The following is a 26831-nucleotide window of genomic DNA, read 5'->3' as shown; positions in this document are numbered from 1 at the left end:
TGAAGCTGTAAATGAGTTGGAAGTTTTACTTCTATGTAAAGTTAGTATGTTAAATTTGAGGGTTATTTTCTGTCAATTTGCATGTGGTGTTAACTGCAACTTGCATGTCTTTCCATAGAAGCGTTGACTCCACTTATCCTGGCAACTCAGAAGCAGTTCAACTTCACCCATATCTGTGCTGGAGCATCTGCCTTTGGGAAAGTAAGCTTATAACACCTTTATATACATAGCTTCAGTGAGGTCATTTGTTACTCCTCAGCAAGCTGTCTGCCTGCAGATGATTTCATATAATGGATTTAATTTCATTCGGCTAGTGTAAAAAAACATAGCTGTTATCAGTATGCTGTATTTTTCAATCATGGTTTCTGGAAGTTATTTGTAGGGCATCTTTGGCTGATTGTTACAGATTGCCTTGTATCTCTGCTTATTTACCATCCTGTCTTTTGTAGAACCTGCTGCCCAGACTGGCTGCCAAGTTGGATGTTGCTCCTATTTCAGACATCATCGAGATCAAATCCCCTGACACCTTTGTCAGAACCATCTATGCTGGTAACTAGCTTTTTGTGAACGTGTTACAGTATATTGGAACTTTTGTACCTATTGTTTCCCCCCCAAGCCAACCTAAGATGGCGTTCATATTTATTGACCACATTATAAATCACCAATGCAGTTTAGACTGCTTTAGAATTTTTTTGTTACTCTATATGGATCTTGTTTGAAATTATTATGGGAAATCATGTCAATTTCTAACTGCGTTTGGGACTGCTCTTACAAATTAGAACAGTAACTCACCACTTCTCCATGTACACAGTACTTACATGTACCATAGAGAACCAGTTTGTTTTAGAGGTCGACCGATTAATCGGAATGGCCAATTAATTAGGGCCGATTTCAAGTTTTCATAACAATCGGAAATCGGTAATTTCTTTACACCTTTATTTAACTAGGCAAGTCAGTTAAGAACACATTCTTATTTTCAATGACGGCCTAGGAACGGTGGGTTAACTGCCTTGTTCAGGGGCAGAACGACAGATTTTTACCTTGTCAGCTCAGGGATTCAATCTTGCAACCTTACGGTTAACTAGTCCAACGCTCTAACCACCTGCCTCACGAGGAGCCCGCCTGTTACGCGAATGCAGTAAGCAGCCAAGGTAAGTTGCTAGCTAGCATTAAACATATCTTATAAAAAACAATCAATCAATCATAATCACTAGTTATAACTACACATGGTTGATGATATTACTAGTTTATCTAGCGTGTCCTGCGTTGCATATAATCGATGCAGTGCGCATTCGCGAAAAAGGACTATCGTTGCCCCAACGTGTACCTAACCATAAACATCAATGCCTTTCTTCAAATCAATACACAGAAGTATATATTTTTAAACCTGCATATTTAGCTGAAAGAAATCCAGGTTAGCAGTTAATATTAACCAGGTGAAATTGTGTCACTTCTCCTGCGTTCATTGCACACGAGTATAGAGAGAAATAGTCCTATAATTCCTATAATAACTACAACCTAAAACTTCTCACCTGGGAATATTGAAGACTCATGTTAAAAGGAACCACCAGCTTTCATATGTTCTCATGTTCTAAGGAAGGAACTTAAACGTTAGCTTTCTTACATGGCACATATTGCACTTTTACTTTCTTCTCCAACACTTTGTTTTTGCATTATTTAAACCAAATTGAACATGTTTCATTATTTATTTGAGGCTAAATTGATTTTATTGATGTATTATATAAAGTTAAAATAAGTGTTCATTCAGTATTGTTGTAATTGTCATTATTACAAATACATTTAAAAAATCGTCCGATTAATCGGTATTGGCTTTTTTTGGTCCCCCAATAATCGGTATCGGCGTTGAACAATCATAATCGGTCGACCTCTAGTTTGTTTATAAATCTAAAGCTAAATCAGCTTTTCGGCAATACCAGCTTTGATTAGATCCCAAAAAGCCAAATTTTTCAATTGCACTAATGGGCTATGAATAAATCAGAATTATCCACTTAAACCTTTGCTGTTTGTCATGTCCAAATAGGTCTTATGGAAAACTCATGGTGTACCTTGAGCCCAGAAGATATTTTATCTTTTAGACTCTATTTGTGTGAAATGAATTTTCAATTTTAATTCCCAGTTGTCATCAAAAGAGTTGCATGTGGTAGTTACAAAACTGAACATCACTGTTGTTTGTCTGGTTCACAGGAAATGCTCTCAGCACTGTCAAGTCTAATGACAATGTCAAGGTTTTCACTGTCAGAGGGACATCCTTTGAGCCCGCTGAGGTGGAGGGAGGCAGTGCTACATCAGAGGAAGGTAGCTCCAGTACTAACCATGCACTGATACACACCCGAAAAGCACACATACAAAAGCCATTGTTCTTGTTTATCATTCTAAAATTAATTTTTATATTTCCTGGCTGGATGACATATTTGTCAGGGTATAGTTAAAAGCAAGAAGACATGAGACAGTTTGTCCTTGAGATGCAGTTTTGTTATTTAATATGATTATCTGATGTTTCCTCATGTGTTGTTTGTTTATTTCAGTTGCTGCGTCCGCTCCTGCTGGGATGTCAGAGTGGCTGGAAGCGTCCTTGACCAAGAGTGACCGGCCAGAGCTGACCAGTGCTAAGGTTGTGGTGTCCGGAGGTGAGACACCTAACTTCATGCTTTTACTTGACAAATGAATTGATGTGTATGCCAAATGTTTAAAGAAATCATTAGTGTCTTGCCCTTCTTTTAGGAAGGGGCCTGAAGAGTGGAGACAACTTCAAGCTGCTGTATGACCTTGCTGACAAAATGAATGCCGCAGGTAAGTGCGTGATTAGAATGAGTCTTTGAATGTTGACCTGCATATACAAATGCAAGTTCTGCATCTGAATAAGTAGCTAGGTCTTCATCCAATTGGTGACAGACTTTCATGCAAATACTCTAGAATCCGCATAAAGAAAACATGTGCATTTTCCCACCAGTGTTGTGTTTCCACCAAATAGACTTTTTGCGGATAAAAATCAGTGCGTGATGATGTAGTGCACACAAATTTCATGTACCGAATAAAAATCTGAAGTTTAATATGTTTCCATCGCTTTTCCAAATCTACCGATAGTTTTGTCACAACTGTTGCATTAAATAGCAAATGTGCCTACTCTGGTCTTAGCACGTGTACTCCAGTCAACAGCTGGCAGATAGTGTTGGTAGGCTGTGCTGCTAGGTTAGTCTACATGAGATTATTATGGATAACATATTATGGATAGAATATTTGTATTTGTCAAACGACAGTCAAGCATCAATCATCATGTCACCAGAATAAGACCCTCAATATTTATTGTAAAGGAGCATCAAGATCACCGTGCACTTTCACCACCCTGTGAAGTTCATCATAACTTATTTCATATTCATCTGTAGCTTAATAAATTGCATGGTTTCCCGAGTCGTAGTGGGAGGACCACACACACCATATGATTGTTATTATATCAATATTTCTCGCATAATGAATTTTACCGATACAAAAAGATCCCACCATGTCGAATGAACAAATGATCTCTCGGCATTTATACAATTGTACCGAAATGTCCTGTTTCCATCATAGCTGTCGTGATTTTTTTATACGGTATGACTTTACAATAAAAATATTGGTGAAGAAATTTGATTGACAGCAGTGAAGTAGGTTTGAATTGATTCTCCCCGCAGTTGGTGCTTCCAGAGCTGCTGTGGATGCTGGATATGTCCCCAATGACATGCAGGTTGGACAGACTGGCAAGATCGTGGCCCCCGTAAGTGACAAACTCTAGATAATTTAACATTCATCCTATTCTTTGATAGGCAATGTTGTGCTCACAATGGTTTATTATGTATTAATTTTGCACAATTATTCAAGATAAACCTTTTGTGGAAACATGGGTGTATACTTACAACAAAATAAATCAGAAAATGCATAGATATATTTTCTGAGTTACCCACCCAGTATTGATTATTGTGCAAATTGCCCGCAGCTTGACAAAGGCCTGTTACTTTAGATGCAAACACAATTCCTTAAATTCAGTGTTCTAAAGATGGATCCCTTAGCCCCTTTTAAAAAGGTTAAATTTCCATTATCCGGTTCAAATGGGATATCCCAGCTGTGATTATCCACACATTTGAAATGTAGTTAATGGCACATTTATGCTCCTAAATGATTTAGCTGATCCATTAGAGAGCAGAGCACAGAGCACATGGTATCTGCTCAGAGCCCCAGACCAGGCCATTCTGCCCAAATTGGATTTTGCTAATGTTTTGACAAGCTTGTGACATTTGGGCTTAAAGCCCATTTTATTGTTTTTGTTTTGTTTATGAAACATACTCTGCTATTCTATCGCTCGTGCAATGATGTCTGAGGGGGGAAAAACAGTGTTCGTTGTTTGAAGTAACACCATTGTCACAAACGGATGTGGCAGTTTCACCATTACGGATTCCAGCTTTAATGTATTAAATCAAATTTTAATGGCACTATTTTTATCCTGTTCATATTTGTCAGTCAGTTATTCATAGCCCTCATGCAAACCATTCAGAGGATTCAAGTATTAAATGGTCATTTTTGATCGCTACCTTCCGGCATTGTTAGGACAGAAGAACCATGCATGTCATATAAGTGTTAATGTCTGTCTGACATCTTTTTTTATTTGACAAATGTCCCCTTGAATAGCACAAAACTGTGTTCCTTCTTGTTATGTGTATTTGAATGATCCACTTTTGACAGAAGGAATATTTAGCTAATCAACTATTTGCAGGCTTTAAATAGTAGTTATATCCACTATTGAACTGCTCCAGTTATAGTTTTTCTGAAATTAAATTTGAAAGAATCTCACATCACAGAATTATTTGACATTTAGTGTTTCTGTCAGTATGTATTCATAGCTTTTGCATATTTATGTATATCAAAGGATCGTCACACTAGCATTCAGTAGCCTAAAGTCTTTATAAGACTGTCTTCACCCTACTGTCCTGACGTTTACAGACAGTGTGCCGTTGTATTGTTTATGTAATCTAAGCTGTGGGGTGTCATGCCTGAGCAACGTTTCAGGCGAGTACCACATTCGGGTAACAGCTTGGCAACGGAGCAGCCAGGTTGTCATGTTGCGGTCTTTTGTTGTTTTTATCGGTTAACAATAGCATCACCACAGTTGAACGACTAGCTACCAATAAAATCATGTTGCTTGCAGGGAGTTGCTTTCACACCTGAGGGAATGCTGGGTGTGAAATAGTAGGTTGAAACAGTGCTTTATGCTATTTTTAGCAACACAACAGCAGGTAGCCCTGTCTAGCCTTCTAATTGAAAATGCTAAGCTGCTAGAAGAGCTTAAAGAGACTAACTCTGAGAAGATTCTCCAAATAGGTTAGACATTGGACCCTTGCTAGTACCTTTTTGTTTTATTTTTTTAAATTTTTCATATTTTTGTATGTACTCTGATCTTTCCATACGGTGATACTACAACATGTTTTGTGGTCATTTTATCTCTGCAAGGACAGTACACTTGCTGGATAGGACAGTGCCGCTCATGGTGAAATATTGGGCCTCAATTCTAGTCGTTGGCAGACTTGTGTTCATAAATTGATGTTCTGCTCCTCTGAGACTACTCCAATAACATTAAGTAGCACTGAAATATTCATATGGCAGTGCATTACGCTGAAAGCTTCTGATGTGTTTTCCCCATAGGTGAGGTGGATGCTTGGGAGGGTCCTACACTCTGCTACACCACCCCCCAGCACTCCCCCTCTGAGAGATTACACAGACCTGGTCAGGGTCAGCACTAGAACAGCTCCATACTCTAACCCAGGACTGTCCTGCAATCAGCTGCATCTGTACTAGGGTGCCAATGACGACCTTAGTGGTGTCATGATGGTTTTCTGGAGATTGATGGAAAGTTATTCAATAAATATTGTAGGCCCACATATTATACTAATGGTATTGAGTCCGTTGCAGGCATTCCTACAGTAAGTTGTCTTACCTGTGTTCAGCAGCCTGAAACAACTGGGACTACATAGATGTGGCGGTGCACCAAGCGCTTGTATTATGCTGATACAGCTTGTTCGTCATCTTGTTCTCTCTGTAGGAATTGTACATCGCTGTTGGTATCTCTGGAGCTATTCAGCATCTGGCTGGGATGAAGGACAGCAAGGTACAGTACAGTTAGCATTCTTGCTTGTTTCTTCCCTGTCCCTTTATACCAGAACGTTCTGTCATGTATATAGAATAGGCATGCTGCATTATTTATGAAACACATTTTGCTTTGCACTACAGACTATTGTGGCCATCAACAAGGACCCAGAGGCTCCCATCTTCCAGGTGGCTGACTATGGTCTGGTGGCTGATCTGTTCAAGGTGAGATAGCAGGCCGACTGTGTTGGAGGAATATTCACCCACTCTTGCCATGACTGAAACTAACCCAACACTGCACCAGCTTTCAGCACAGCGCTGACTAGATGATCAGCGAGACACCAACATTTCAATAACCAAGACATGACAACAGTGACAATCAGAATATTACATTCACTATTTCCCTGATCAGTGTTGCAAGAACCATTATTATTCCACCTAATGGAAATGTGTTGAATTATTGAGGTGCTGAATTAATCAGAGGTGAGTTGTGGCCAGAGCCTGCTGTTGTGTAGAGATACAACAGCGCTCCTTCAAACCATATGTTCTCAGGTTTTATTTTCTCTTCCCTTGTGCCAGTACTTTACATGCTTAGCTGCCCTCTAATGTCTGGCTGGCACATATGGCCAGTGTGTCAGAGGGTTGCCACACTCTTGAACAAGAGGGCCCGTGCTTTCGGTGAAAGTGTAGTAGCATTTATTTTCATGTGTGTGTAATGTTGTTCATCTTTTATTTACTATGGCGGTGGTGGTGTGTGAGAGGCCCAGGTGTTATGGGGGAAGTCCGTAAAAGTGATTGGTTATAATAGCTCGTGGCAGCAGAGTTGTGACCTGCTGGTTATCAGCTTACATGTGATAACTCATTCAAATGTATGGTCTTTCTCCTCTTCCTTCAATTGAAAACTGATCTGTGGGACACTCGACTCGGGCGCTACTGATATAGTTTATCAGTATGTCATTCAGCAGGCAACCCCGCTCATGTCCCTTTGATCAGTTACTCTCAGAAAATGAAAAGGTTTATCAATGACTTGATCTTAAATGGTGTCACCCCAAACCGTGAGACTCAACACTTACATTTATCTAAAAGTTTATGTCGCAAGCACACATTGTGTCCATTGTGTCAACCTTGCTAGATATGCCTGGTTAGGGGGTGCAACCATCTTAAACTACTCTGTTTTGGCTTTGTCTCACTAGGCTGTCCCTGAGATGACTGCAGCATTGAGCAAGTGAGCCAAAATTCAGCTCAGCAGCCGTACCGTCACTACCTGGGTACCAAGACCACATGGTTACAACTCTCCTACAATCTCTGCCTTAAACGTTTCTGGAGCTACTTTTCTGGGAACACTAATAATGTTATCATCCTTCTTCCTAAATGGAAACAGAACAACACTGTTTATAAACCGGACATCTGTTTTTATTGACGTAGCTATGATAATGCCACAAATAACGTTTTGCTTACCTGGCGTAGGTGATATTTTTGTTCCCTGTTAATGCATATTTTGTAACATGTATTTAACGTAGCGTCACAATAAAGGCAATCTTCAGGAAGTCTAAACCTGCCTCACTAATGCACTTTTATTAATGTGTCGTCCCCCAAAAGGTCTTGGTATCAATGATAAAACTGACTGTAAATGACTGTTCTTTTACCATGTTTGCCTTTTAATTGCTTTTACTCTGCACTGAATTCCCTTCATGATCAATTTACAAAATGGCTGTTGACATTTAAGTGCACGGATTAGATTGCCATGTCTAAAAGCAGATATTTTTAAAGGTCCATGCTATAATACTTTTTCTTCTGACCAACACTTTACATAACATCTTCAATTACAAACCCCTTGAGATTTGGTAGCTGAAACATCCCTCAATTGTCTGGCTTAAAAATATTTTGTCATATCATTTGAATACAAACTTTAGCATTGATAATGTAGAAAGACAAAGGTAAGAAATAAGCTGAGAACACAGCTCAACACATTAGAACATAGATCAAATGTACCCTGCATTAGTCCGATCAGAGAGGACTGTACTTAATGTTGAGGTCGAGAAACTCCAGGTTGACTTTCAGTATGGTTTGTTTATAAAATGTCTGATTAGTGTGGCTCATGACATCATAATATGATAGCCAATTAGTAGTTGTTTTGTGATCAGTCTAGTGTCTCCAATCCCTAAGCAAGTATATCAGACAAACAAACCACCCAGTTCCACCCACACACACCCAGCCCCATCGCTAAATTATATCACATTCAAAAGCATCAGAGCCAGTCACATTTCTGCTGAGCCCTGCTACCTCAGAGCTTGGGCTAATGCCCTAATGCTGGTTTCTTTTGGTGACTCCATATACTCATTTATTGTGGCAATTCCTGATAGATGTTCTGTGCCTGCTCACTAAAGCATGTTTCCCTGTCCTCAATGGACGATGGGCTGTGCTGGCAGAGCTGCCATTCACAGTCCCAAGGTGCTTTTGGCAATGAGGAAGATGGCTGTATGCCAGTGGAGGATGCCTCTGAGTTCATGTCTTTAGTTTTAGTCAGTGAGTTTCAGGAGGGTCTTTGAGGAGTGAGTCAATGCTGGCTAAGAGATACAATACCCTGTGTAGCCCTTTCCTATGTCTCGGGCAGGCTGCTGACAGTGGCATCTGCCTGAGATAGCCTGTACTTCTCCTCCATGAAAGGCTCCCTGGCCTGCAGGTGGATGAGGGGCTTGGTGTGGAAGCCTCTGTGGCTCTCCTTGTTCCTCTTGTTGTAGATGTTGAGCCTGTGCTGCAGCTCAGGGCTGGTCTTGGTGGAGCCAGCAGGGCTGGGCAATTTGAGGTTGACAGGGTCCAAGCCCTTCTGGCCCAGACAGGAGTCCTCAGACAGCGAGGAGAGCAACTCCTGCACCACGGCGCTGGGGTGTCCTCTGGGGCCAGGCTGTGTGCCCAGGGCCAGGGGGCTGCAGTAGGGCGGGGGGTAACAGCGCTGGCCGCTGTAGGAGTCTGTGGAGGTGGAGGCCTCGCGGACGGTGGAGCTGCAGTCGGTGGTGGAGCCCAGGGTGTGGCTACTTATACTGTGCTGGTGGGCGCTGAAGCTGGAGCGAGAGCGGGACACGGTGGTGTTGGAGGCCTCGCTCACAGAGCTACCCGTCCGCTGCAGACAGCTGGACGCTGCATCTGCACTCACCAGAGACGAGGGCAGCTGGCTGGGGTTATTGGGCAGGTGCACATCTATGGCTGCAGTGGTGATGACACGAGCTGGGTCTGGGATCCCAACATCTACAAGAATCACAAACAACTTGGACTCAATACATGATCCTGCTGACTGTCCGCAAAGCAAAGTACACAAACAAACCTGTGAGGGTGTAGACAATTGTTTGTTCTTACCACTGCTTGCCTCACTGTAGTACTGGCTGATGTAGTTGTTCATGTCATCTTGAACAACATGATCTGAAAGAAATAAGAAACAAAATAGGTATGTACTCTTTCTCAGAAACAATTGAATGAGTTAGATGTTTGGTACCCTTATCTAATAGAGATTGTGACAATCTATTCCCATGTTTGTTCTGTAAAGATCTCCCAGAATGCATCAGTCAGATATTCCTGACCAGAAGGTTGAACCCATAGGAGCAAAGCAAGGAATGTAAAAAGAGGTGAGGTGGTGGGTAGAAGGGCCTGTGGCTGGCATCTCTGACCTGTCACAGTTTACCTCTAAGTGCCATCCCCATTCCCTCAGGACCACTAGACAGATGGGTTTTATTTATGTTTCTTCTTCAAATATTCATTTTAAGACTGTTCCAAGAAGGCAGGGGATGCTCGGACTAAAATGTGGCATCAGAGACAATCACTCTGCGATTAATAACACATGAGCATGTGAGGACCACTTAAAAGGCTGCAGTCTGACACAGCCTCTCTGTGAAACCTCAGATATCTCATCTCAGATATATAGCAGAGAGAGGAGCAGGGTGATTTATGTCATTACTAAAGGAAAGTGCTTTGTTTCTCTACCTCCTGCAACTTATGATCTGTCTCCCTTTGAAAGTTTTATGGCTCCTGTATTCATTGGAGTGTTTGTTCAGAATTTTAAAGACTTATGTTTTGATAATAGTTCAGTACCCCCATGCCAGTATGCCAGTCACCCTGCACTCCTGCACTCCTTCTCCTGAGACATGAAAACAAACAGTAGGTTTAGGCGGATGTTCTCCTCATGATTAAATCCGATCGCGGGTTATAGGCGTTGCTGCTTTTAAAGGCAATGTTCCTGCGTTCGCGGAGATCCCATTCACAGAAAACGCTGTGGAAAACAATTGGAAATTGCTATTAAAAGGTCCTGAAAAGTCCTTTTGAAAAGTACTTTTTCTCTCATGGCTAACTACCAGGAAGTTTGAAGAGACAGGTTGAGTGGGCAGGGAGCTTATATTGAAGAGCTCGCCTACATTGACAGCTCTTTGAAACTCCTATGTCAAGCAACTTGGATGCAGTGAGCAACTAATTTGTTGATACACAAAGCAACTCAAAAAACATTGAAATTGCTTCAATGATGCTAATTTTTTTTATACATTCCCATTTGATATGTCTCTTGTGATGCGGTTCACAGCAGTACTGATGAATGTGTTGTCATGACAACTGTCAGAGTTTTGAACGACCCTTCCCCCTCCTTTGTTCCGTGCTGGCTGAAGACCCAGCTAACCAGTAACTAGCTAACACCAGACACAGATGAAAGGGGAAACATATAAGTATCTTTGCCATAGATGAATATGGTAAACATTTAATTATATTTGCTGACACCCTACAGTCAAATCTTGGCACCAGTAGAGTAGCTATCTAGCTATATAAACCACGCCCCTCTGCAAACACACCTTTTCCCATGTAGGCGGTACTTATTTAAATTAGGCAAGAGAATATAAATTTTACCATTGGTGTATTAAAATGAGATTAAGGTGATGTCACCATGTCCATGTTTCCAAGTGTTTGATATGGGGAGGGGACCAGTAACTTTATGATCAAACTTTATCAATGTAGAAGCAACAGTTATTAGTCGTCATACTTTGATCTGGTTTCCTTCAAATATCATCACATTTTATGAAAAACATGATTTTGACTGTTCATACATAACCTTTATAAGCAACAATGCCTATAATGCATGATCGGATTGAATCCTGGCCTAGGTTAGATACAATGGTCATCATACAGAAGTGCGACATCTTTTTAAACCAATCTCTTGGTTTACAGATACACTCCCCTATGTATTTATTTGGACAGTGAAGCTAATTTGGCTCTATGCTCCAGCATTTTGCATTTGAAATCAAATGTTTTATATGAGGCGACAGTATAGAATGTCACCTTTTATTTGAGGGTGTTTTCATAGATCTGTTTTACCATTTGGAAATGAAAGCACTATGTATCTAGTCCCCCCATTTGAAGGTGTCATAACTATTTGGAAAAATGTATTTATAGTGTATAAAATGTTGTCAACATTTTTGTATTTGTTCCCATATTCCCAGCACACAATAACTACATCCAGCTTGTGACTCTGCAAACTTGTTGGATGCATTTATAGTTTGTTTTGGTGCTGTTTCGGATTATGTTGTGCCCAATAGAAAATAATGATAAATAATGTATTGTATCATTTTGGAGTCATGTTATTGTAAAAAAAAATATATATGTTTCTTAACACTTCTATGTTAATGTGGATGCTGCCATGATTAAGGATAATAATGAATCAATTGTGAATAATGATGAGTGAGAAATTTACAGAGGCATAAATATCATACCCCTCAAAAGTGATATAATCCCCTGTTACTGGTAATGGTGAGAGGATAGCATGATCTTTGTGCATCTGTAACTTTCTCCCTCATCATTATTTAGTATTCATTCATTATTATCCTTAATCATGGTAGCATCCACCATTCTTATTTACAATAAAAGTGACTCCAAAATGACTCAATACATAATTTACCATTCATTTATATTGGGCACAACGTAATCTAAAACACAACCAAAAAACTACAAATGCATCCAACAACTTTGTAGAATCACAAGCTTGGTGTAGTTATTACGGGCTAGGGATATGGGACCAAATACTACACTTTTGACTAAATGTAATACACTGTAAGTGAATTTGTCCAAACACTTAAGACACCTTCAATTTTTTTTATTTAACTAGGCAAGTCAGTGAAGAACAAATTCTTATTTACAATGATGGCCTACCCCGGCCAAACCCGGACGACACTGGGCCAATTGTGCGCTGCCATATGGGACTCCCAACCACGGCCGGATGTGATTCAGCCTGAATTCGAACCAAATCAAATTTTATTAGTCACATGCGCCGAATACAACAGGTGTAGACCTTACAGTGAAATGCTTACTTACAAGCCCCCAACCAATAATGCAGTTTAAAAAACATGAATAAGAATTAAAAGTAACAAGTAGTTAAAGAGCAGCAGTAAAATAACAATAGCGAGACAATATACAGGGGGTACCAGTACAGAGTCAATGTGCGGGGGCACCGGTTATTTGAGGTAATATGTACATGTAGGTAGAGTTATTAAAGTGACTATGCATAGATAACAGAGAGTAGCAGAAGTGTAAATGAGGGGGTGGCAATGCAAATAGTCTGATTATCCATTTGATTAGATGTTCAGGAGTCTTATGGTTTGGGGGTAGAAGCTGTTTAGAGATAGATGCTCTCGATGCTGCAGCTGTAGAACCTTTTGAGGATCTGAGGACCCATGCCAAATCTTTTCAGTCTCCTGCGGGGGAATAGGTTTTGTCGTGCCCTCTTCAAGACTGTCTTGGTGTGCTTGGACAATGTTAGTTTGTTTGTGATGTGGACACCAAGGAACTTGAAGCTCTCAACCTGCTTCACTACAGCCCTGTCAATCAAAATGGGGGGGTGCTCGGTCCTCCTTTTCCTGTAGTCCACAATCATATCCTTTGTCTTGATCACGTTGAGGGAGAGGTTGTTGTCCTGGCATCACACGGCCAGGTCTCTGACCTCCTCCCTATAGGCTGTCTCATCGTTGTCGGTGATCAGGCCTACCACTGTTGTGTCATCGCAAACTTAATGATGGTGATGGAGTCGTACCTGGCCATGCAGTCATGAGTGAACAGGGAGTACAGGAGGGGACTGAGCACGCACCCCTGAGGGGCCCCTGTGTTGAGGATCAGCATGGCGGATGTGTTGTTACCTACCCTTACCACCTGGGGGCGGCCCGTCAGGAAGTCCAGGATCCAGTTGCAGAGGGAGGTGTTTAGTCCCAGGGTCATAAGCTTACTGATGAGCTTTGAGGACAGCATGGTGTTGAACGCTGAGCTGTAGTCAATGAATAGCATTCTTACACAGGTGTTCCTTTTGTCCAGGTGGGAAAGGCCAGTGTGGAGTGAAATAGACATTGCATCATCTGTGGATCTGTTAGGGCGGTAGGAAAATTGGAGTGGGTCTCGTGTTGACTGTTAATGGTGTTGTGAGCCATGACCAGCCTTTCAAAGCACTTCATGGCCACAGTCATGAGTGCTACGGGTCGGTAGTCATTTAGGCAGATTACCTTAGTATGGCACAGGGACTATGGTGGTCTGCTTAAATCATTTTGGTATTGCAGACTTGGACAGGGAGAGGTTGAAAATGTCAGTGAAGACATTTGCCAGTTGTTCAGCGCATGCTTGCAGTACACATTACTGATACTCCGCCTGGCCATGCGGCCTTGTGAATGTTGACCTGTTTAAAGGTCTTACTCACATCGCCTGCGGAGAGTGTGATCACACAGTCGTCCGGAACAGCTGGTGCTCTCATGCATGTTTCCGTGTTATTTGCCTCGAAGCGAGCATAGAAGTAGTTTAGCTCATCTGGTAGGCTCGTGTCACTGGGCAGCTCTCGGCTGTGCTTCCCTTTGTAGTCTGTAATGGTTTGCAAGCCCTGCCACATCCAACGAGCATCGGAGCCGGTGTAGTACGATTCGATCTTAGTCCTGTATTGACACTGCCTGTTTGATGGTTCGTCGGAGGGCATAGCGGGATTTCTTATAAGCTTCCGGGTTAGAGTCCTGCTCCTTAAAAGCGGCAGCTCTAGCCTTTAGCTCAGTGCGGATGTTGCCTGTAATCCATGGCTTCTGGTTGGGGTATGTATGTACAGTCATTGTGGGGTCGACGTCATCGATGCACTTATTGATGAAGCCAATGACTGATGTGGTGTACTCCTCAATGCCATAGGAAGAATCCCAGAACATATTACAGTCTGTGCTATCAAAACAGTCCTGTAGCTTAGCATCTGCTTCATCCAGGGACTGTAGTGCCTTAGACCGGCTGCATCACTCGGGAGCCCATTGGGGAGGGGACTAAACACATAAAGTGCTTCACTGTCCAAATAAACACGAAGGGGAGTGCATATTTACATAGAGGATCTTGTCCTCATTCAAACAGCACTCCCATAGCACTGAGGTTTCCGACTCAGAGGTCCCACACTGTAGGCCTCCCATCAGGCTGCTGTTCTTGTGGAATTATTTTCCTTGTACAGTACTCTACTATTCTATCCTCCCTGGAATCTGGTGTGGTTTGTTAGATGTCTGTTGTGGTTTCCAGGTAAACGGAGAACATATTTTCGACCAAGCCAACCTCTGTTAACAAACATGACCCAAAGCACAGAGCACTCTGTTCATTCGACCACTCTGCCTGGAAAATCTTATCTGACTTGGCAAAGGCATCCCTCTATTCCCTTGGCTTCAAGAGAGATCCTCTTTGGTTAGAAACCACAGCCAGCAGGCAATCCCTAGAGATAGAACCCTATGACATTGTTCTATCTTGATGAGACAATCTGCAGTTTTCTGATGTAATGCTACCAGATCAGGGTGTGGTACCTCTAGAGGCCGCTGCCTCCCTGGCTTTAGCCTGGCCTCGCTGATCGGGGCCCCCAGGGGCCAGGCCGTCCACCTCCTGGAAGCTGCTGCTCTGCTTGCCCCACACATGGTGGATCTGCATGGCAGCCTCTCGCTCTGCTACCAGGTCCAAGTCCTGCTGAGCCAGGTGGGCCCGCAGCTGCCTGATCTCAAACTAATAGAGAGAGAGCGAGAAAGAAAGAAAGAGAGCGAGAAAGAAAGAGAGCGAGAGAGAGAGAGAAAGAAAGGGCGAGAAAGAGAGAGATAGAAGGGGGGGGGGGGGGGGGGTGGACAAAGGGAGAACATACATGTGTTATCCTTGCATACAAACACCTGAACACCCTTTAAGAGCTCTGGCCCTAACGTCCAAACCACTGTATCTCATCCATTAACTACATTACTGGTAGCTGTTGGCTGTATTGCCAAACCCTGACTTGTGTCACACTGACCCTTGCACACATAAATAGATGACATATACGTATGTACACATTACATATCCCTCTAATGGTTAGAACATAAACCTTTTCCCTCTTGGGTCAACAGGACCCAGCAGGGTTGTACAGTGACAGTCATAAGCCCTCAGCTTTACTATATTACAGGGACAAATGTGACTGGATCATTTTCCTGAATGGAAATCCCATTATGGGAATAACATGAATGTTGTGAATCATTATGACTGAATACAGAACCTGATAGTATCTCCTATTAAGGATATGTAATGTATTTATGAATTCAAAGGGTCAGTGTGACACAATTCAGTGTTTGTCAGATTAAAAGTTTGGTTATTGCACTAATACGTGTGTGAATTTGAATGTGTTATTTTAGCAATTATTTCTGGCACTTTGCTGCCCTCTACTGGTCAATGACAGGTAATGGTAACTAGTTAGACAGATGTGTAAACATACTGCCTGCTCCTGGCAGATCTGGGTGAGTCTCTCCAGCTGCTCCTCCCTGACAGCTTTGGCCTTCTCATACTGCTGGTTCTCCATCTCCATCTCCATCTCCACCTTCACCTGCAGCACGTAGGCTGGGACAGAACACAGGACAGACTGTTATAGAGACTGCTTTGTAGGGATAAACACAGTCAAACTGACATAACTTATTTTTTTTTATATCCGTAGTAGGCCACATAAGAGGGATTATGTTCAGTAATAAAAATATGTTTCCTGTCTTAAATCAATCATTGTACGTGTGTGTGCGTGTGAAACATGGAACTTCCACAAGAGGGCGTAACAATTGAAAACAGTTTAGAGTCAAGAAACAGTACAATGTGTGTGTATCTGTATCAGATTATGTATGTATTTGTCATTGTGTTGTAAAGCAAGTATTGATTGTGGTTGGTAATATGCATGGTAAAAAAAAAACGTAAAACTCAGTAAAAAAACAGTTAGGATAATGACATCCATAGGGGTGGAGCTGCTGAAATATTGTTGTCGTATCTCTGCAATTTGACAGTTAAGGACATGGCACAGAGGAGACTGTATTCATCCACCCTCTGCACCCCATCCATCTACCCCAGGCCCTCCCAGCCTCACCATCGATGATCCTCTTGACCCTCCAGATGCGCAGGGTGATGATGAGGCCGATGGCGTCCCAGGGGCTGCTGGGGCCGTTGGCCACCGTTGAGGCCACCATGGGGGCCAGGGACAGGACTATGACTGCACCGTCAAACACCTACACACAAACACACACACACAAAGATATTAGCAAGCAGACAATATTTGAATGAAAAAATATGTACACATCCAAGTTTCAGAACATTCGCTCTAGGCCTGTGGGCGGTTTCCAGTCTGATGTCTGACATTGGGAGAATGATATTGCTGTGGAAGTGATGGGGTGCTCCGAGCCCCACCTCAGGACTAATGGCCCCCCAGGGAGCTTACCTCCACTTTGTTCTCGATGTAATCCCAGATCCCCAGCACCACAATTCTGAACACCGTCTGAGAGAGCGGGAGGGAGGGGGAGTGGGGGAGGGAGATAGGGAGGGAAAGGGTAAAAAGGATTGGGGAAGAGAACCATAGCAATAGAATACATTTCCTTTAGTTGTAAACACACCCCTAAAAATACTAATGTCTCAGCGAAAGTGAATTGCAGTTGTGATTCAGTTTTTTCATCTATCCACCGGCAATTCATCAATGACATACTCCTACAGTTCACTACCACAGCGGTCAGATTTCCTTCAAACAATTAGAGACACACTGCACCAGCTACAGCTGACTCATCAGGGGCTGCAGAAGGCCACTGCACTCCTCTCCTCTCTTTTTACATATTCAGGATTCCACCTGAGCAGAAGCTGTCCTGCCACAGCCAATACTTACATGAATCACTAAGGGTTAGCTTTCATTGATAACTAAAACACATACACATGGTAGACGGTGGCAGATTGTGGTAAATTGCATCATTCTGGCAACAATGGCTGACACATAAATAACTTGACATAGAATTCTGCGGCACCCCACAAGCTGTGCTGCAGTACGCCGCAACCTTTAAAGGAAAACCACTGTACTGTTTCTCAACCAAATAGAGCAGCAGACCGGTGAACAGAGAACTACTAAGATAAATGCTGCTAGGCCTGAGGAAACGGTAATCAATAGGGTTTATCTGAGGCTCTGGCGCTAGTTAAAAGCTACGGTGCAACAGAAAAGCTCTATCTGCATTTTAGATAAAAGTGATTATGTTGACGAAACCTAATACATCAAGAGCAATTAACAGTCACAGCAAGTTGTGAAGGGAAATAGTACCAGAATGAGTGAGATCGAGGAGGCTGTAACGCTGTGAACAAGGAGCAAATGAAATAGCTGTGTTTATGTTTAACAATATATTGTATGTGATGGACCAATAGAGTACATTGACCAACGCTCTAATAAGTCGATAAGTGTTGATAAAAGAAAGGCCAGGGCTTAATTTGGTGTAGTAATCAGAATACACCACTGCACCTCTCTAGCTCACCTTTGTCTCATACAACTATAGCACACTAGAGCATTAAATCAACCCTCCGCTACATCAGCTTTAAGTGAGCCTGCTGCCACTGTGGTGACTGTGGGGGGGGGAGAGAGAGAGAGAGAGAGAGAGGAGAGTGAGAGAGAAGAGAGACGGAGAGAGACGAGAGAGAGAGAGAGAGAGAGAGAGGAGAGAGAGAGAGGAAGAGAGGAGAGACGAGAGGAGACGAGAGAGAGGAGAGGAGAGAGAGAGAGAGAGAGAGAGAGAGAGAGAGAGAGAGAGAGAGAGAGAGAGAGAGAGAGAGAGAGAAGAGAGAAGAGAGAGAGAGAGAAGAGAGAAGAGAGAGAGAGAAAGAGAGAGAGAGAGAGAGAGAGAGAGAGAGAGAAGAGAGGGAGAGGGAGAGGAGAGAGAGAGAGAGAGAGAGGAGAGAAGAGAGAAAGGAGATGTGCTCACCTCAGTGAAGAACACAGAACAGAATGGCCAGGCTGATCCAGTGGGATGATTGCTGGCAAACTGGAACGCTTGTTAACTGTGAAGACAGCACAGCAGAGACACCGGTTTCAAGATGACTAGTTTAGTCAGGGTTCAGATCAATTGTAAATACTGGAGACAGACCCAAGCACAAACACATAGCCCTCTGTAGCTCAGTGTGTAGAGCTCAGTGTATACACGCTTGACTGTAGTTTGCTTTGGATTAAAGTGTCTGTTAAATGCATATGCAGTGCATTCGGAAAGTATTCAGACCCCTTGACTTATTCCACATTTTGATACATTACAGCCTTATTCTAAAATCGATTACAAAGTTTTTTCCCCGTCATCAATCTACACACAATACCCCATAATGATAAAGCAAAAACAGGTTTTTAGACATTTTGCATATTGCTCAGTTTGGCCGGCCAGCTCCAGGAAGAGTCTTTTGATGGTTCCAAACTTCTTCCATTTAAGAACGATGGAGGCCACTTGTGTTCCTGGGGACCTTCAATTGCTGCAGAAATGCTTGTACCCTTCCCCAGATCTGTGCCTCGGCTCCCTGTCTCGGGGCTATACGAACAATTGCTTCGACCTCATTGCTTGGTTTTTGCTCTGACATGCACTGTCAACTGTGGGACCTTATATAGACAGGTCAAATCAAATCAAATCAAAGTGATTAGTCACATACACATGGTTAGCAGATGTTAATGCGAGGTGTAGCGAAATGCTTGTGCTTCTAGTTCCGACAATGCAGTAATAACCAACAAAATAATCTAACCTAACAATTCCACAACTACTACCTTATACACACACACAAGTGTAAAGGGATAAAGAATATGTACATAAAGATATATGAATGAGTGGTGGTACAGAACGGCATGGCAAGATGCAGTAGATGGTATAGAGTACGGTATATACATATGAGATGAGTACTGTAGGGTATGTAAACATAAAGTGGCATAGTTTAAAGTGGCTAGTGGTACATGTATTACATAAAGATGGCAAGATGCAGTAGATGATATAGAGTACAGTATATACATATGAGATGTAATGAGGGTATGTAAACATTATATTAAGTGGCATTGTTAAAGTGGCTAGTGGTACATTTTTACATAATTTCCATCAATTCCCATTTTTAAAGTGGCTGGAGTTGAGTCAGTATGTTGGCAGCGGCCGCTAAATGTTAGTGGTGGCTGTTTAACAGTCTGATGGCCTTGAGATAGAAGCTTTTTCAGTCTCTCGGTCCCTGCTTTGATGCACCTGTACTGACCTCGCCTTCTGGATGATAGCGGGTGAACACGGCAGTGGCTTGGGTGGTTGTTGTCCTTGATGATCTTTATGGCCTTCCTGTGACATCGGGTGGTGTAGGTGTCCTGGAGGGCAGGTAGTTTGCCCCCGGTGGTGCGTTCTGCAGACCTCACTACCCTCTGGAGAGCCTTACGGTTGTGGGCGGAGCAGTTGCCGTACCAGGCGGTGATACAGCCCGACAGGATGCTCTCGATTGTGCATCTGTAGAAGTTTGTGAGTGCTTTTGGTGACAAGCCGAATTTCTTCAGCCTCCTGAGGCCTCCAGGTGTGTGCCTTTCCAAATCAAATCATGTCCAATCAATTGAATTTACCACAGGTGGACTCCAATCAAGTTGTAGAAACATCTCAAGGAGGATCAATGGAAACAGGATGCACCTGAGCTCAATTTCAAGTCTCATAGGAAAGGGTCTGAATACTTATGTAAATAAGGTATTTCCGTTTTTATTTTAATACATTTGCAAAAATGTCTAAAAAAATGTTTTCGCTTTGTCATTATGGGGTATTGTGTGTAGATTAATGATGAAAAAAATATATTTAATCCAATTTAGAATAAGGCTGTAACGTAACAAATTGTGTAAAAAGTCAAGGGGTCTGAATACTTTCTGAATGCACTGTATATATACTGTATATATTATATAGGCAAAGATGTGCATGCACAGGTTTGTCTGACTTCATGCCTATTCATCAGCCTAATTGTGGCCAGCATCGTACTACATTAGGCTGTCAGCTACAGAATTTCTCTTCAAGCACCTCTTCCCTTCTGTCTTTATTTGTTGTGCTCACTGATCTGTCCATCAGTCCATTAATCTTCCTCCATCCCTCCCTCTCTCTGTACATTCACCCAGCAGACAGACAACCTCTCTCTCCCCATTTATTTGTCTTACTTTACCTCCCAACCGTCCCGTCTCTTCAATCTGCCTCCAGGAACTTGTTAAGACTTGAATACGTTAAGATACATCCATATTGACCTGTAACCCATATAGCCCTACCATCGTTCATAGAGCTTGTGACACCACAGAGGTGGGGACTCCTGACCGTAACCCATGACAGATGAGGACACTCACTTCTCCAGAGCAAGATGATGCAGATGAGGTCATCTCCATGTGCTATGGGTCACAGTGGCATTAGACCACCTGTCACTGTTTACTGAGGAATACTAATGATGCTGATATTATAGGGGAGAGGTCACAGCCCCAGGTCCTGGACCTGTCACTGTCACTGCGTAATAATAGGTACTGTATTATACAACAGGCCTAGCGCCAACATTAGCTACATTCCTAATAACAGATGTGCATTTTTGTAAATTCCAAATTCCAACATAACACAAATTCCACAGCTGTTTTGTGTGTTTTAACTTCCCTAAGGGTCGAATCACAATTGAAGATATGTGCAAGTAACTCAAATGTTCATGTATCTATAAGCCTATATCCAGGTTCTAATACAAAGACAGGTCCAGGGTCACTCACATTGCAGAAGCTTGGTGTCGATGAGCAGCTCCAGACACAGCAGCACGACCACCAGGATGACACAAGCCACCAGGAAACAGTTGAAGCCTGCGCTCAGCAGACATACCTGCCATAGGGCTGCCCTCCGCCCACAGCATGGCTTCAGCCAGTTAGACCTGACACCGGGGGGGGATTGGTGGTGGGGGGGGGGGGATGCAGAAACAAAGCTGAATGTCATGATATGCAAATCAGAGATGGAAATGTATTCAATTGTATTAGTTCTCTTTGAAACCTCTATGGTGGAGTCGTTGAGAAGTGCTTTCTACCATGTGTTCGACCAGCAGAAGGCAGCGTTCCAATCAGGCACAAATACATACAAAACACATTCGCACACATTTTTTTGACATCTATTTTATTTCACCTTTATTTAACCAGGTAGGCCAGTTGAGAACAATATCTCATTTACAACTGCAACCTGGCCAAGATAGAGCAAAACAGGGCCACACAAACAACAACACAGAGGTACACATGGAATAAACAAACGTACAGTCAATAACACAATAGGAAAATAAATCTATATACATTGTGTGCAAATGAGGTAAGATTAGGGAGGTAGGCAATAAATAGGCCGTTTAGCAATTAAACACTGGAGTGATAGATGTGCAGAAGATGAGTGTGCAAGTAGAGATACTGGGGTGCAAAGGAGCAATAAATAAATAACAATATGGGGATGAGGTAGTTAGACGTTGTCACGTTCCTGACCTGTTTTCTGTTGTTTTGTATGTGTGTGATGGTCAGGGCGTGAGTTTTGGGTGGGCATTCTATGTTGTGTGTTCTATGTTGGTTTAGGGTTGCCTGGTATGGCTCTTAATTAGAGGCAGTGTTTTTGCGTTCCTCTAATTAAGAGTCATATTTAGGTAGGTTGTTTCACTGTGTTCGTTGTGGGTGGTTGTTACCTGTCTCTGTGTTTTTGTGTCTGCACCAGATAGGTCTGTATCGGTTTTCACGGTTTGTTGTTTTGTTTGTTGTTGTTTAGTGTTCACTTGTCGTCAAATTAAACATGTTGAACACTAACCGCGCTGCACTTTGGTCCTCTCCTTCACCCCTGGAAGAAAGCCGTTACAGAACCACCCACCAAACCCGGACCAAGCAGCGTGGCAACAGGCAACGGCGGCAGCAGCAGCAGCAGCGGAACTAGCAAGGCAGAGTGGCTGGAAGCCCGAGAGGCTCCCCAAAAATTTATTGGGGGGCGGCACACGGGGAGTATGGCTGGGTCAAGTGGGGAGATTTTGAAGCCAGTTCCCCGTGCTTACCAGAAGAGGCAGTGGGCTAAATTGAGGTACGAGTCGGAGAATGTGGAGGAGTTATTGGACAGATTGGAGAAAAGTGAAAGGATGGGAGATTATGAGACATTTGATGAGTTGTTGGTGATATTGGGGGGAGAGCGAAGAGAGAGAGATGTTGGTTTGGCGTAGCATACACGCGTACTCGCCCTGAGGTGTGTGATTACCGTGGGAGAGCGGGAGTACGGGCAGACACCGTGTTATGCGGAAGAACGCACGGTGTCTCCTTACGTGTGCATAGCCCGGTGCGGGTTATTCCACCTCCCCGCACTGGCGGGCTAGATTGAGCATCGAGCCGAGTGCCATGAAGCCGGCCCAACGTATCTGGTCTCCAGTACGTCTCCTCGGGCCGGCGTACATGGCACCAGCCTTACAGTGGTGTCCCCGGTTCGCCTGCATAGCCCAGTGCGGGCTATTCCACCTCGCCGCACTGGCAGGGCTACGGGGACCATTCAACCTGGTAGGTTGGGGAGGCTCGGTGCTCAAGAGCACGTGTCCTCCTTCACGGTCCGGTATATCCGGCGCACCTTCCCACCCCAGCTCAGTACCACCAGTGCCTACACCACGCACCAGGCTTCCAGTGCATCTCCAGAGCCCTGTTCCTCCTCCACGCACTCTCCCTATGGTGCGTGTCTCCAGCCCAGGCCTCCAGTTCCGGCACCACGCACCAAGCCTCCTGTGCGTCTCCAGAGCCCTGTACGCACTGTTCCTTCTCCCCGCACTCGCCCTGAGGTGCGTGCCCTCAGCCCGGTACCTCCAGTTCCGCGTACCACGCACCAGGCCTAGAGTGCGCCACGAGAGTCCAGTGTGCCCTGTTGTTGTTCCCCGCACTAGCCTGAAGGTGGCTGTCCTTAGCCCGGTACCTCCAGTTCCCGGTACACGCACCAGGCCTACAGTGCGTCTCAGCCGGCCAGATCTGCCGTCTGCCCAGCGGGCCTGAACTGCCCGTCTGCCCAGCGGCGCCTGAACTGCCCGTCTGCCCAGCGGCGCCTGAACTGCCCGTCTGCCCAGCGGCCGCCTGAACTGCCCGTCTGCCCAGCGGCGCCTGAACTGCCCGTCTGCCCAGCGGCGCCTGAACTGCCCCGTCTGCCCAGCGGCGTCTGAACTGCCCGTTCTGCCCTACGCCGTCTGAACTGTCCGTCTGCCATGAACCTGCAAAGCCGCCCGTCTGCCATGAGCCTGCAAAGCCGCCCGTCTGCCATGAGCGCTACAGAGCCGTCCGCCAGACAGGAGCCGCTAGAGCCGTCCGCCAGACAGGAGCCGCTAGAGCCTTCCGCCAGACCGGATCAGCCAGAGCCTTCCGCCAGACCGGATCAGCCAGAGCCTTCCGCCAGACCGGATCAGCCAGAGCCTTCCGCCAGACCGGATCAGCCAGAGCCTTCCGCCAGACCGGATCAGCCAGAGCCTTCCGCCAGACCGGATCAGCCAGAGCCTTCCGCCAGACCGGATCAGCCAGAGCCTTCGCCGACCGGACCTGCCAGAGTCCCTCAGCCCGGACCTGCCGAGCTCAGCCCGGACTGCCAGAGTCCCTCAGCCCGGACCTGCCAGAGTCCCTCAGCCAGGACCTGCCAGAGTCCCTCAGCCAGGACCTGCCAGAGTCCTCAGCCAAGGACCTGCCAGAGTCCCTCAGCCAGGACCTGCCAGAGTCCCTCAGCCAGGACCTGCCGCCCCTTATCCGCGTGCTGCCCCTTATTCCCGGTGCTCCCCTTATCCCGGTGCTGCCCCTTCATTTAGGTGGTTTTAGTTGGAGGGTGGTCATTGGGAGGGGATACAGAAGCGGGAGTGACTATTGTGGTGTGGGGACAGCGTCCGGAGCCTGAGCCACCACCGTGGTCAGATGCCCACCCAGACCCTCCTCTGGACTTTGTGCTGTGCGCGCGCGTTCGCACCTTGAGGGGGGGTTCTGTCACGTTCCTGACCTGTTTTCTGTTGTTTTGTATGTGTGTGATGGTCAGGGCGGTGAGTTTTGGGTGGGCATTCTATGTTGTGTGTTTCTATGTTGGTTTAGGGTTTCCTGGTATGGCTCTTAATTAGAGGCAGGTGTTTTGCGTTCCTCTAATTAAGAGTCATTATTAGGTAGGTTGTTTCACTGTGTTCGTTGTGGGTGGTTGTTACCTGTCTCTGTGTTTGTGTTCTGCAACAGATAGGTCTGTATCGGTTTTCACGGTTTGTTGTTTTGTTTGTTGTTGTAGTGTTCACTTGTCGTCAAATTAAACATGTTGAACACTAACCGCGCTGCACTTTGTCCTCTCCTTCACCCCTGGAAGAAAGCCGTTACAGACGTGCAATTTACAGATGGGCTATGTACAGATGCAGTGATCTGTGAGCTGCTCTGACAGCTGATGCTTAAAGTTAGGGAGGAGATATGAGTCTCCAGCTTCAGTGATTTTTGCAATTCGTTCCATCATTGGCAGCAGAGAACTGGAAGGAAAGGCGGCCAAAGGGAGAATAGGCTTCGGGGTGACCAGTGACATATATCTGCTGGAGTATGTGCTACGGGTGGGTGCTGCTATGGTGACCAGTGAGCTGAGATTAGGCGGAGCTTTACCTATCAAAAACTTCTAGATGACTGGAGCCAGTGGGTTTGGCGACGAATATGAAGCGAGGGCCAGCCAACGAGAGCATAGAGGTCGCAGTGGGTGGTAGTATATGGGGCTTTGGTGACAAAACGGATGGCACTGTGATAGACTGCATCCAATTTGCTGAGTAGTAGAGTGTTGGAGGCTATTTTGTAAATGACATCGCTGAAGTCAAGGATCGGTAGGTAGGAAGTCAGTTTTACGAGGGGTATGTTTGCCAGCACTTGAGTGAAGGATGCTTTGTTGTGAAATAGGAAGCCGATTCTAGATTTGATTTTGGATTGGAGATGTTTAATGTGAGTCTGGAACAATATTTTAAAGTCTAACCAGACACCTAGGTATTTGTAATTGTCCACATATTCTAAGTCAGAATCGTCCAGAGTAGTGATGCTGGATGGGCGGGCAGGTGCTGGTAGCGATCGGTTGAAGAGCATGCATTTAGTTTTACTTGCATTTAAGAGCAGTTGGAGGCCACAGAAGGAGTGTTGTATGGCATTGAAGCTCGTCTGGAGGTTAATTAACACAGTGTCCAAAGAAGGGCCAGAAGTATACAGAATGGTGTCGTCTGCATAGAGGTGGATCAGAGAATCACCAGCAGCAAGAGCGACATCATTGATGTATACAGAGAAGAGAGTCGGCCCGAGAATTTAACCCTGTGGCACCCCCATAGAGACTGCCAGGGGGGCCTGGACAATAGGCCCTCCGATTTGACACACTGAACTCTGTCTGAGAAGTAGTTGGTGAACCAGGCGAGGCAGTCATTTGAGAAACCAAGGCCGTTGAGTCTGCAGATAAGAATGTGGTGATTGACAGAGTCGAAAGCCTTGGCCAGGTCGGTGAATACGGCTGCACAGTATTGTCTCTTATCGATGGCGGTTATGATATTGTTTAGGACCTTGAGCGTGGCTGAGGTGCACCCATAACCAGCTCTGAAACCAGATTGCAAGCGGAGAAGGTACGGTGGGATTCGAAATGTTCAGTAGTCTGTTTGTTAACTTGGCTTTCGAAGACCTTAGAAAAAGATAGGGTAAAATAGATATAGGTCTGTAGCAGTTTGGTACTAGAGTGTCTCCCCCTTTGAAGAGGGGGATGACCGCGGCTGCTTTCCAATCTTTGGAAATCTCAGACGATACGAAAGAGAGGTTGAACAGGCTAGTAATAGGGGTTGCAACAATTTCGGAAGATCATTTTAGAAAGAGAGGGTCCAGATTTTCTAGCCCGGCTGATTTGTAGGGGTCCAGATTTTGCAACTCTTTCAGAACATCAGCTATCTGGATTTGGGTGAAGGAGAAATGGGGGAGGTTTGGGCAAGTTGCTGTGGGGGGTGCAGGGCTGTTGACCAGGGTAGGGGTAGCCAGGTGGAAAGCATGGCCAGCCGTAGAAAAATGCTTATTGAAATTCTCAATTATCGTGGATTTATTGGTGGTGACAGTGTTTTCTATCTTCAGTGCAGTGGGCAGCTGGGAGGAGGTGCTCTTATTCTCCATGGACTTTACAGTTTCCCAGAACTTTTTGCAGTTTGTGCTACAGGATGCAAATTTCTGTTTGAAAAAGCTAGCCTTTGCTTTCCTAACTGCCTGTGTATATTGGTTCCTAACTTCCCTGAAAAGTTGCATATCGCGGGGGCTATTCGATGCTAATGCAGTACGCCACAGGATGTTTTTGTGCTGGTCAAGGGCAGTCACACATACTACAGATACTACCGATTTGTGACAAGGTTTGTTGGCCAACACAGAGCTTGTGTTTGCCTTGTGGCACCACTCACCACATGGCCAT

At 44.6% G+C, this 26831-nt stretch overlaps 2 protein-coding genes across 2 annotated transcripts in view; one reads left to right on the top strand and one right to left on the bottom strand.

Moving 5' to 3' along the window:
- etfa (electron transfer flavoprotein subunit alpha) overlaps positions 1 to 7686 on the top strand; it is a 9851-nt gene extending 2165 nt beyond the window's left edge. Inside the window, exons 4-12 of the mRNA XM_023985485.2 lie at positions 119 to 201; positions 450 to 549; positions 2206 to 2316; positions 2547 to 2648; positions 2743 to 2811; positions 3690 to 3772; positions 6089 to 6154; positions 6277 to 6357; positions 7326 to 7686. Coding sequence (XP_023841253.1) covers positions 119 to 201; positions 450 to 549; positions 2206 to 2316; positions 2547 to 2648; positions 2743 to 2811; positions 3690 to 3772; positions 6089 to 6154; positions 6277 to 6357; positions 7326 to 7361 — 731 coding nt within the window. The 3' untranslated portion in view covers positions 7362 to 7686. The remainder of the gene's footprint in view (positions 1 to 118; positions 202 to 449; positions 550 to 2205; positions 2317 to 2546; positions 2649 to 2742; positions 2812 to 3689; positions 3773 to 6088; positions 6155 to 6276; positions 6358 to 7325) is intronic.
- Positions 7591 to 26831, bottom strand: LOC111960988 (transmembrane protein 266-like). Its single transcript, XM_070439727.1, is given in 11 exon segments — positions 7591 to 9378; positions 9487 to 9549; positions 14952 to 15144; positions 15875 to 15996; positions 16505 to 16643; positions 16853 to 16909; positions 18363 to 18380; positions 18382 to 18405; positions 18407 to 18438; positions 21155 to 21309; positions 26821 to 26831. Coding segments are annotated over 11 exon segments (1461 nt in total). The 3' UTR covers positions 7591 to 8731.

The sequence above is a fragment of the Salvelinus sp. IW2-2015 genome, linkage group LG4q.1:29, assembly GCF_002910315.2.
Source record: "Salvelinus sp. IW2-2015 linkage group LG4q.1:29, ASM291031v2, whole genome shotgun sequence".
Classification (NCBI taxonomy): Eukaryota; Metazoa; Chordata; class Actinopteri; order Salmoniformes; family Salmonidae; genus Salvelinus; species Salvelinus sp. IW2-2015.
This window is presented reverse-complemented; position numbering and strand designations above follow the sequence as displayed.